This window comes from Oryzias melastigma, linkage group LG10 (genome assembly GCF_002922805.2).
Source record: "Oryzias melastigma strain HK-1 linkage group LG10, ASM292280v2, whole genome shotgun sequence".
NCBI classification, from domain to species: Eukaryota; Metazoa; Chordata; class Actinopteri; order Beloniformes; family Adrianichthyidae; genus Oryzias; species Oryzias melastigma.
Window position 1 is genome coordinate 16,901,294 of NC_050521.1, and position 12,413 is coordinate 16,913,706.

The 12,413-nt window shown below is 36.4% G+C and overlaps 1 protein-coding gene across 1 annotated transcript in view; it reads left to right on the forward strand.

The window, feature by feature from the left end:
• Positions 1-12,413, forward strand: part of abcb7 (ATP-binding cassette, sub-family B (MDR/TAP), member 7) — a 30,501-nt gene that overhangs the window by 10,783 nt on the left and 7,305 nt on the right. Inside the window, exons 5-10 of the mRNA XM_024283059.2 lie at positions 425-557; positions 3,577-3,845; positions 5,226-5,314; positions 5,452-5,539; positions 11,527-11,701; positions 12,091-12,248. Of these exons, the coding sequence (XP_024138827.1) occupies positions 425-557; positions 3,577-3,845; positions 5,226-5,314; positions 5,452-5,539; positions 11,527-11,701; positions 12,091-12,248 (912 nt within the window). The remainder of the gene's footprint in view (positions 1-424; positions 558-3,576; positions 3,846-5,225; positions 5,315-5,451; positions 5,540-11,526; positions 11,702-12,090; positions 12,249-12,413) is intronic.

Below are 12,413 nucleotides of genomic sequence, written 5' to 3' on the forward strand. Positions count from 1 at the left end.
TGATTTAAAAAAAAAAAAAAAAAAGACTAACTTCCCGAGCTGTTGCAGAGTCCATATGGCGCCTGGAAGTGTTTCTCTAAAAACAAACAAATGTAGACCCTCATTTGCAACTTTTGCATGACTGTTTTTTTAGAACCTGCTGTCTGGCCTTTGTGCCACCAGCAGTTGAACCCTATCCAAGGACAAGCTAGCCGCTCAAAGTGCTTCGATGCTGAACAATGTTTGAAGAAACTGCTGATTGAACTGGACCGCCAACCTTTTGACTTACTCTTCTTTTGTGCCTTTTTATGTCTTTTACTTCAACTAAAGAAAGTAACTCTATTAAAAAAAATTACAGTTTCATGTTGAGCTGTAATTGACCATGTCTTTGTCACAGTTTTTACTTCCCCCCCGTGCTGATAATGCCTTGCTCTCTCCATTCCAGCTTACCAATGTGATGGTGCCCTTCATGTTTAAGTATGCAGTAGACGAGCTTAACCAGATGTCGGGGCACATGCTGAACCTGAATGACGCGCCAAGCACCGTGGCTACTATGGCAACGGCCGTGCTGATTGGCTGTAAGTCCCAGACTTGTATTACTCTGGCAGGTGCCGTGTTCATCAGAGAGGGGGGGTGTGAGACTGTTATCTACAGGCTAACCTTTCCCACCGCATTCATATCAATGCTGCTTGAGACCTCTTCTTCTCTCACGTATTTGCATTAGGAGTCTTTCTGCATACGAGTTCACTTCTTTTCATCTGTACCGCACTCTCGTCGGTATTGATGGCTCTTCAGAAATTCATTTTCTAACCCTTCATACTTTTAAAGTTTTTTTTTTTTTAGTTCAAATAGGCCTTTAAGTGTTTCTTATGGTCCCTGCATGTGGAGCTCACAGTGACTGCAGTAATTTGGCTGCACAGTGCTCATCCTACCTTGTCAGATGTGGACACATTGTTCATTAGATGAGCATTCCTATTTAACGCCACATTACAGCCCCGTGAAGAGCAGAGCAAGGCTGGGCTGAGTGGGGGGGGATTATCACCCTGACTTTTGTGTTTCACAACATGGGGAAATCACCGCAGGAAGACGGTGTACTATTCAAACTGAGACTCGCATCAATTTGGGATGGTCATGCTCCTATTATTGCATAAGAATTTACCAACAGTGCAAAATCAAATCAGTTTTTTTATGTGTGAAGCTGTTGAATTTATTGGCTTAAAGCACTTCAGCAATGTTTTTTGTGAGCCAAAATCAACCCATAAAACTCAATATACTAAAATATTTTAAGGTCAATAAAAAAACTACGGAAGCATATTGAATTCAATTAAAGAAAAACATATATTTTTGTGTTTAAAAGGAAGACAAACAAACAATGAAAGCAACAATGTGTCAGTTTAGTTTATGTGCTATGAACTAGGCTGTGCAGTTTTCAAATTTTAATTCCGTCAATAATCCCCCACATTTCACTGCGTTATACGATGTTACGTGATTAATTAAGAACTTCGTTAGCACTTTCCAAACACAATTGTTATCTTGGATTAACCATTTTTATTTTCAAATAATGCAACAAATATATTGGAAAAGTAAATATTAAAAACAAAGCATTGGAAGCAGTTTTCTGGCACCTTTCAAGCCATTTTTAACAATAAATCCAAACTTATAAAAAAACTACAAATTTAACTGACTAATTAAATTAAACAACGGATCATAAATATTGATGTGTACGTTTTTTTCATGATGGTATTGAAAATGATACCCTGTCTATTTTTAGACATCAATTATATACGTTATTACTGTGATACCGCACAATTTTTGTTTGTGGTGATTCAGAAAATAAGTTACAGGCAGAGTTTTTGATAAATAGGATCCGCCTTTTCTGAGCTTTGAGGTTTGCTTTGACGTTGATACTTGTGAAGCTGAAGAGAGAGGCAGGGACCTTCAATAATGTACACAGAAACTAAACAAAATATGACAGCAAATGATAAATGAGAGTAGTTTTTTTATTTTCAACTCTGGTATATGTAACAAAATGAAAAATATAAACATAGGAAGATCCCTAAAACATCCTCGAAAATTACTGAAAAATTGGGAATTTGAGAACAAAAAATTTCCAAAAAAGAAAAAGATACAGGAGACTTGGTTTTTGGTACACCTATTCCTGGGACATGTGAAACTTTACCCAGGGACCCAAAGCACTCATATTGAAAATTGTGTAAATTCTTCTGCTCGAGTAAAAATCGCCCGGTCATAGTGCCCTGGGGTTAATCTCAAAAACATCACAGGTTGTCATAGTTGTCAAGACTAACTAACAATTAGTTAGTTAGTTAATATCGTTACTATTCCTATTAGTGTGAATCATCGTGTTCAAGTGTTAAAAGTTGTAGTCGTGTCCTTATCTTCTCCTTTTGTTACTTCAACTGTTGTAGTCCTAAAAATATACAAAAACAAACAAACAAACAAACAAAATATTTCAAAAAAACAAAACATTTTCTCAAAAAATAGACCAAAAAGTAAAAAAAAAACAAAAATAAATAAAAATAAAAACATAGAAAAAATAAAGCAAAAAGTTAACAAAAAATATTGGAAAAAAACCCCCAGAAAAATTGAGAAAAAAATCTTGAAAAATAAAAATAGATTTATGTAAAAAATGATTTTAAATGAAGAACAGATTGCTTGCCACAAAGTTGACCGCACCCACAACGTGACCAACCTGCAGGTCACCTATGGACTTTGCTGTTTTGTGCCCAGTCAGGATTGACTTACAGACGAAAATAAACAGTTCATGCTGGTCAGTATTTAAATCTTCCCCAACGGTTTGCTGTGCGATGTTTGTAGATAAAGTAAGTATGAAGAACAAAACAGTCTGGAGGTATCGTGACGAGAGCATAAACAAAACGAATCTTGTATGATGCTACCGCATTTTGGCTTTTCATCTTTTAATGCATTTCGTGGCTCGTATGAGCAGAGGAGGTTGGTGTCTATCCTTCTCCAAGTTTTTTGCTTTTCTGTAGTTCTTAAAAATATTTATGTGAACATAAAACATCTGTGTTTCATGTATTCTCTTGACTGATCCTTTTGTGCTTCTCCCGTCTTATATGAGGAGTTCTGGAGATTGTATCTCTTGTCAAAAGGCCAGCTTTTTTTTCTATACTTCATGCCTCAGCTGGCAATAAGTTTAATTTTATATCAGATTCTTCCATATGTATTCATTGCTGTTTTTAGCGTATTTTGAAATAATTTGTCTGCTCCTATTTATTTACCAGCTTTTATCCTTTTGTACTGTAGTGAGACCACCCTACTCTGTAACAAGAGTACACTACTACTAAAGTATTTCAATACTTCCAGACATGAGATGATAAAAAAAAATGTTTCACCGCCCTATACAAGCTTCATTGCAGTCTTAAGCAGTAAAACCTACCCAGACTGAGCTGCCTTTGTGCGCTGTGTCACATTTAATGGCCCGGGAAAGTATAGTTCATTTCATAACTGTCGTCTATGCTTAGGATGATAGATTATCACGCAGCAGCCTCTCTGTTTAAACCTCACGGCTTTTCACACCAGGTGTCCTAAAGCTCTCTGTTTTCTTTGATATCCCAGATGGTGTCTCGCGAGCGTGCTCGGCCCTCTTCAACGAGCTGAGGAACACCGTGTTCGGCAAGGTGGCTCAGAGCTCCATCCGACGCATCGCGAAGAATGTCTTTTTGCACTTGCACAATCTGGATCTGGGTTTCCATCTCAGCCGCCAGACAGGAGCTTTGTCCAAGGCCATTGACCGCGGCACACGGGGCATCTCCTTTGTCCTCAGTGCTCTTGTCTTCAATCTCGGACCCACGGTGTTTGAGATGGGCCTCGTCAGTGCTATTTTGGTGAGTCCCAGGGAAGATTCATGGTGATCCGAAGCGTTATCTTCTCAGAAGCACAGCAGTGTGACTTGAATGTCTCGAGTAGGCTGTTGACATCCATCCTTAAGGATCAGAATGCAGGATTTCAAAGCATTTTCTTAACTATTCCAGGTTGCAGCTCTTTACATCATGAAACCCGAAGACTGGAATTTGAGGACAGGAAAAAAAAAGCTGGAAAAATTTAATTGAACCTAAATTAAACCTGTTTTGTGTTTATTTTAGGTATTCTGGAATGCAAACATATGTACCGGTAATCCACTTATATGAAAGAGTGTGACATCGAATTGAATGTTTGGAGTCATCCTTGACACCCAAACAAAAACTGAGTTCTTGTTTTGTCATCTTTTTTTCTGGAAAATGATTTGTAGTCAGTCAGACACAAAGGGCAGGCTTACAGATTGTGGTGGCCATTGCACAGGAGTAGAGCAGCAGATCGCTTATCGAGCGACTGCATTTTCCCACTCCTCCCACCCATGAGTCCAAGTGTCCTCGGGCAAGGCACTGAACCCCACATTGCTCCTGGTGGCCTGGCTAGTGCTTTGCATTACAACTCAGCCACCGGTCTAAACAAAAAAAAGAAAGAAAAAGTGGAATAGAGCTACATAAGGGCAAAGAAATAATTTAAAAACTTTGTGTGTTCATGATTTTTTTATTTCTTTTTTTAATTAAGTAGAAATAATTTGTTGAACAAAACATATTTTTGAAATAGCTTTATATGTAGTTGGATGTTTTACTGGCTGAATCTTGAAACCAACTTATTAGAAGATCTTTAGAACTCATGCTGAATCATCATATTACCAACAATTCTGGATCCCTGCAAGATCCTCGCAGATTATTTGCATCAGATTTTTTTTTCATATGTATCAAAAGGCTGTAGAAATGATTTCCTGACAATTTCTAAAAGGTTAAACACAAACATTGATTTTTAATTAAACAAGCCCCAAAACTTAGCGACTTTGTGTAACCTTCACAATCCTTTCTGCAGATTCCCTGCAAATTAATTTCTGGTTTATTGTCTAATTCACATTCTGACAGTAACATGAATGTTTAATAAGGTTTCGTGGAAATGCAGTTCATCAGTGTCTGTGATGAATCCTAAGTGTGGTAGTGTTTAATGTCCTTTTGCATATAATGTCTGAAATGAGCTGCAGGCTTCTTGACCATCCAAATCTTACATTGTTTCCTTTAGTTTGACTGAAATATGAGCACTATTACTATTTTAGCAAACCTTGGGTTATTTTTTTATGCAAAATGTAAAAAAAAAATTGTCCGGAATTAAGTACAGTGAATTACAAGCATTTTTTTCAATAACAAGGTGTGAAAATTCTCTGTCCTTCTCTGCAGTATTACAAGTGTGGTGGGCAGTTTGCAGCAGTGGCCTTGGGCACCTTATCAGCATATACTATTTTCACAATTCTTGTCACTCAGTGGAGGTAGGATGGAGGATTTGTGTGCTTTTTCTGTCTGTATCTATAAGTGAGGATCGCTTTTGTTTGACAGGGTCAGTAAATATGGTCACTCACCAGCTGAAATGTACTAATGAAAGCCTTATTGCACATGTCACACGCAGGACTCGGTTCCGTATAGAGATGAACAAAGCAGACAACGAAGCAGGAAACGCCGCCATTGACTCTCTACTCAACTATGAGACTGTGAAGGTAAGACCCTACCCCCACCCTGTTCTAAACATACAAAAAATTTATCAAATTTGTGTTTGTGAACATAACAGTTTTTAGTAATAACTCAAAGCTAAAAAATGTATTCTTTAAAAAAAGATTACATTTAGAAATGGCATGTCAAAAACATAACACCAAATGGTTTTCTTCTATTTTTTTACCTTTCTTTAAAGCTCTAATTTTAATTTTTTTGTGGGATTGTGTTAATCTGTTAAATTTATCCTGAATATCCCCTTAAAAATGTAAAAATAGTTTTGACTGAGATTCCAACCTTCCCATTTAAATTTCATGGTGTATTATTTTTTTCAAAACACTTATTTAAACACGTTTGAGGCATCAACTTTTTATTTTTTTTTAATCTTGATCCCATTTAACTTTTGCTGATTACATTAAAAATGATCAATGTGAACCATATTTTTTGGAGTATAATCTCACCGGATTATATGTCACAGGAGCCTAAATATATAATAAAGAAGAAAAAAAAAAAACACAAGATGCTCTGCAGTATAAATTCCAACGCTTCTGAACAAATCTGCAAAGCCTGAGCACAAAACCCAATTCTTATGTCAAATTTGCATCTGCAACTTCTTTAGACGCTATAGTTTTTAGCCTCATCACTACATGAACGTATTGACTGTATATGCACGGAAAACATGAATGACTTTGAGAAATCAGGTTTATTTTATTTTAAAGAGCTCTACAAACAGCATCATTAATTACGTTTCCATGTCTGCGTTCATAGGATCTTTCACTCTTTTTTTATGTCTAGCGGAACGAGTGTCTGAATGTCCAAGGAAATAAAAAGTAAAAACAAAAATAATAAGATCTCAATATAAATAAAACAAAATAAAGTTCAGGGGCAGAATGATCAGATTCTGTCTGTGGAAAAAAAATTCAGAGGACAACCTTCAGTAGTAGGAAAATAAAGAATATATATGCCAAAATATGTTTTTTAAAAGTCACATAAGTCGCATCCCTGGCTGAACTATGTGAAAAAAAATAAGTCTCCTTACCTTAAAAATAATGCTTAACTATTGATTATTAGAAACAAATAGAGCATTTTTAGATGTATGGACTTGCAGAATAAATAGTACTTTGTATAAATATAGAAAGTGTTTGCTTAAGTACAAATGTGACATAAATCCAAGTCATTTTCTACAAGATCAAGTTTGATTATCTCCAATGATCACAGTAGTACTTGAAAATTAGCAGAAGCTCAGAAACAGTAGTATACTTTTTTAACCACACATGTAGCATAATAAGAAACAGGAAAAAGCCTTGTTTGTTAGAGCTAATGAAACAATAAAGATTGACATATTAAGATTCTTTGAAAGTTTATGTCACTAATTCCTACTTGTAAAACTTTTTACATTTATTTTTACACTGAGAAAAAAACTGCTTTAAACAGTTTTGCTGCCTGGCAGAGATGGAGGGCATGTTTGTCAGCACTTAATTAAAATCAAAATAGAAAAAAATATTACCTGGAACAGACGTTAGGGTGAAGATATTTAAAAAAAAAAAAGGGTTTTGTTAACTAAAAGTTGACTTAAATTTTGGCAAGTTAATAACCAAAATACTTTTGCTGCAACTTAAAAACTTTTTCTGTTTTATTGTTGTCAGTTCTGATTTATTTATTTTAATCATTGAGACTTGAAACAAAACTATTTCTTTTGATATGAAATTCTATATTATGGGCTGTCGTCATGACGCCTCATCACATACGGGTGTCTTTTTTTTTACCTTGTTACCTTGTTTTAAAACATAAAATGTGGGCGTGCCCCAAAAAACCCTGTGAAGTCAGATTGTTTGGTTGCAGCTACTTAGATGCTGCATTGTTGTGTTCTATCAAAATCCTGATGGTAGATTTAAAAGTGTTTAAGGCCGTGTCACATTGCTGTTACGTACAATTAGTGTATTGTACGTAATTTTGGTCTTTCGTGATACGTACATGAAATACGTAATTCACAAATGTTTCTTGCGTTCCTCATTTGTCGATGTACGGCGAGGATTTCGCCTGACGGGTTTTTTCATGAATTTGGTTTTGAGCTGTTCGAAATTATTGGCTAGTTGAGAGTTAAGCAGTTTATGCGCAGTTTACGTTGTTTATATGCAATTATTATGTAAATCTTACTCAATTGTGTGTGATTTTTGCAAGATGCATTCGCAAATTAGCTGTTTTCCACGTATGTCCCGATGCACACATATATTATGCTTAAACTATGTAATGGACACAGATCACTAATAAATTGCATATAAATAGCTCAATAATCATGCACGATTCGCGTATTGTGTGAAGAACTTCAATGAAGTGCAGGTTTATGTGATTTATTCGTACTTCTTACAAGGTTTAACGTGGTTCATTTGTGATACATCTGTGCAAATTTCATGTAAAATACTTCAACATTTCTCACTTTACCACGTATATTCATGTATGACCAGTTTTCATTTGTCCAATATGTGCACATTGTAGCGGCACACAGCCTTTACGTTGAGCAGATTTAGTGGTATGACGACATAAGTCACTCCATCACGACACGCCAGACACTAAATCTGTGTACCAAGAGATTCATAGATCAAACTGAGCTGAAATTCACCTTCTGCTCCTCTTTATGTTATATATTTATGGCTTTCTATATGTAATTTCAAAAGCAAAAACACAGTTTTTTTTCCTGGTTTTTGTTTAATTGCTTTCAATTAAAAGATAAAGTCATCACGTCTGAACACATGAATGCAGTATAGAAACCCAAACTAGTTTTGGCATGTTTACACCTCACAGTTTATGGTGGAATATTTTAAACTTATTTTTGAGATATTGTGACAACGAAAAAACAATTGTGCATGTTTATCGACACAGAACTTTTTTTTTCTTCTTTGGTAAATTAATATTTTCCTAACAAATGCAGCAGAGAATTATTTTTTTCACGGAACAAAATGATGACAAAGGAATTGATTTTTAGACTGAAGCTCCACTATTATGGAGAGTTTGTTGGTGGAATCTGTGCAGAAATACAAGTAATGGGGTTTTTATTGATAAGGCACAGAATTTAAATTGTAAGAACAACCAGAAAATACGGGAAAAAGAACTGTTTATCTGTCTTTCATTACAGTTTTGTTTTAATCCAAGTCTCAAAGAAAGTCCATATTTTGTTTTTTTATTTACTTATTTTTATGTTTTATTTTTTCACTGATATGCTTTTATGGAAGCCTCTGCATGGAGTCAAAGAACTCACAAAATAGTGAAGATAAATAGCCTGACTCTGCTCGTACAGCAGAGCGCCCACTCTAAATGTCTTTACCAGACAAGTGGGGAAGGAGGCTAAAAGCTTTCAGGCGGATGCCAGCAAACCCCTTTTCAGAGTCTTCCCTTTGATTCAGGGTTGAGGCTTCCACCTGTTAAAAGCAACTCTTTCATTCCTGCAGCCATTCCTGTTTTCATCAGAGCAAAGGAGAAGTTAGCAAACCCAAACCAGCTGCATGTTCCTTTTATTTATTTTAATATGAGGGTTTAATTTCTGGTACTCAACGTGCATTTGTACTTATGCGTCTTATGTGGGTCTGAACTTTTTGGGTTTTAACTGTAGACATCCTGGTTTCTTAGCATTCGTAGCTGTGAAGTCTTCGTCTTCAGTGCTTCTCTTTGCTAAATAAGCTGAAGGGTGACATTGATATCACCTTGTGAGATTAGTCAGACTGCACGCGCTCCACAAAAGTTGGTGCCATAAAAACTGGATGAAAATATTTGTCTGTTATATTGAAATAGCGTCGGTTATCAGTTTTCATGGGTTTGTGTAGCACTTGGGAATGTTTTACTATTTATCTGTGATTGCAACACAGTCAGGCTTTACTAAGTTCAGTTATTTTCTTCTGTTTAAGATGAGATCAAGCCTTGTAAACGCGATTGGTCCTAACTTTAATTTTTAAAATAAAATGTAACTATTTCACTTTTTTTTACTTGGTAAATGTGGGATGATAGTACAACATATAATGTACTGTAGTGTTTTATTATTCCACTGCAGCCACATGGATGCTATTATTCAATGGCGTTAATAACATTTTTCATAGGGTTTCAAACTCTTGATTATGTTGTTACCTGTATTGGTAAATAAAGATTTAACATTCAAATTTAGATGAATCTTGTAGGAAAGAATTTAGCAAATCAATGCTACCAACAATTCAGTCTTCATGTTTTTGATGTACTTGGTACAAAAAAGGAAATTTTCAGAAATAAATATTTGATGGCACTGAGGAGTTTCAAACAAGGATTGTATATAAAAACAAAGAAAAAACGTAAAAAAATGCACTAAAGCATTGCTTCAGTTTTTATTTATCCATTAAAATCCTGTCAGAGGAAGATAACTCTGATTCCTAATCTGTTTCTGTTAACACGTGTCTCTGTGTCGTGTTTTCACAGCATGTACAAATATGTCAAATCCGTAAATATAGGTGTTAGTTTATAATAGGAGAAAAACAAACATTCTTTGTATTTGTGTTGTAACAAAACATTTTTTCTTCAAAAAATCCCATAAAAAGAGCTTAGAAGCTTAAAAGTAGCTTGTAACTGTTACCGTCTTTCTTAGTGGTGATTTTGCTAAAATTCTATTTATTTTCTTTTTTTTTTATATCTATATTTATTATAGATTATATATCTTTTTTAAAACTTAGTTGGCCCAACTTTTCTGCTCAGTAGTTATCAAACACAGAACAGTTTTTGCTACATCTACTTGTGCTTTTATTTTATATAAAGTTATATAAATATTTCTGTGTAGCATTGTGTTACAAATAAAGCTACAGCCTCATTTTTTTACTGTTCTTTTATGGTTACAATCTCCATATTTCTGATTTTTTTTAAAGCCTTTTTATATGTAAGAATAAAAATTCTGACCCCATACAGCGCAGTGCCATTTTAATCTGGTTTTTACAAAAAAACGTTTGGATGCGTTCCTGCTTTTGCTTGTGAGATGAATGCGTTTTATCCTTTATGTATTTATTTATTTATCTATTTATTTGCCACCATTGCACTTTTATTATCTTGTGTCCTGTTTTTCTTAACATTTTGTTCCGTGTTATTTTGTGTCATCTGTGTCAATGTGGCCAGATTTAGCATCACTCTGAGCTGTGAGTGTGCATATGTAATTAGATCTCCACCCACTCAGAAATCCGTTCCACTTCCACAAAGGCTTGGATGAGAACCTGAGCACGGCGCCTTGCACAGCTTCAGTTTGTCCTCCTTGTGCTACTTTCTCCTGTGTGTGTGTGTTTATGTGATTTGTAGCGTTTCCTTAAATGCAAATTGATGCCAAGTCGGTAGCTGCACAGAACCACAACTGTTAGCTGGAGAAGAAAATCGCCCACTTAGCCAGAGCAGCCGAACAATAATGCAGCCTGAAGAAGTAGGTAACAAGGTTTGGTAATTATCAGCGATGTTGAGGGTTAATTTAAACTTTTTTTTTTACCTAATCAACCTTTTTACGAGCCGTTTTAATCAAAACAATGTAATGCATGCTTATGTGCCCAAACCATTAAAGATTTCATCTTTTTTTCCTGCTTAATATTTGGAACTGTTGTTTCACCACAGCCATTGTTCTCTGCCAAAGCTTGTTATCCACCGCCTGCTCAGCGAGGCAGACTTTGGATTTTGTTCCATCGCCCTTCAAGTCCTTTAAAATCTGTCGGGAGCAGATGAAGTTACAGACACATGAAGAAGTGCTTCAGAGGCCAGTTTGAGAGCCAGGCTACGTTCAGAGCGGTCGCTGAGAACAAATGCAGCCTTGAGGCAGGCTGAGCTCAAATGTCTATCTGCCTGACACCGCTCTCCATGCTCCCTTAACCTTTAACCGCAACCATATTTCTCTCCCTCCCCTCCACACTCTCCACATTTGCACTTTCCTTCCTTTTGTGGATCTGTCGCTCCTTTCTCTGGCCTGTGCCCCCTCCTCTCCTCCTCTACATGTTTCTCATCTCGCCTGCAGTACTTCAACAATGAAAAGTATGAAGCTCAAAGGTATGATGGCTTCCTAAAGCAGTATGAGTCATCCTCCCTAAAAACCACGTCAACCCTCGCCATGCTCAACTTCGGTCAGAGTGCCATCTTCAGCGTCGGCCTCACTGCCATCATGTTACTGGCCAGCAAAGGCATCGCAGCAGGTGAGTTTGATGTTTTTGGGGCAAACATGCAAGTAAAAGCTGAAGAAAAACCCTCATACTGAGACATTCCTGCATCTTTCTGTCAGTCATTTCTACTAGAGCCCTATCAGAGAAATTGTCAGCTTCACAGAACAGACAAACTGACAAGAAAAAGCCCGACTGATTATAGACGCTAAACGAGAACAAAGCACAGCAAGCATGAAAAAGTGGCATGCACAGGAAATACAATAGCATTGTTGCAGAAAATTAAATCACAGAGGGGTGGGGATGCTCTTTCTCTGATCACAACTTCAAACAGGGAATTTGTTTGCTGTTTATTTAGGATGTTGGAATTTCAAATCCGTTGAAATCGAGCTGCTTTGCTGAACGCTTTTCCCTTTTCTCTTTAGGTAACATGACTGTGGGAGACCTGGTGATGGTGAACGGCCTGCTGTTCCAGCTGTCTCTCCCGCTCAATTTCCTGGGTACGGTGTACAGAGAGACCCGGCAGGCCCTCATAGACATGAACACACTATTCACCCTTCTCAACGTCGACACAAAGATCAAGGTAACTCGTCGACCTGACATCCAGTTCACCTCCCTGCTGTAACGGTTAACTTCTTTTGTCGTTCTTTTTCTTTTTAAACACTCGTACAAAAAAATAAATAAAAAGGTGATGAGCCTGAACCCTGAGAATCCTCAAAATGGATTCAAAGCTTTTGTACAAGTATAA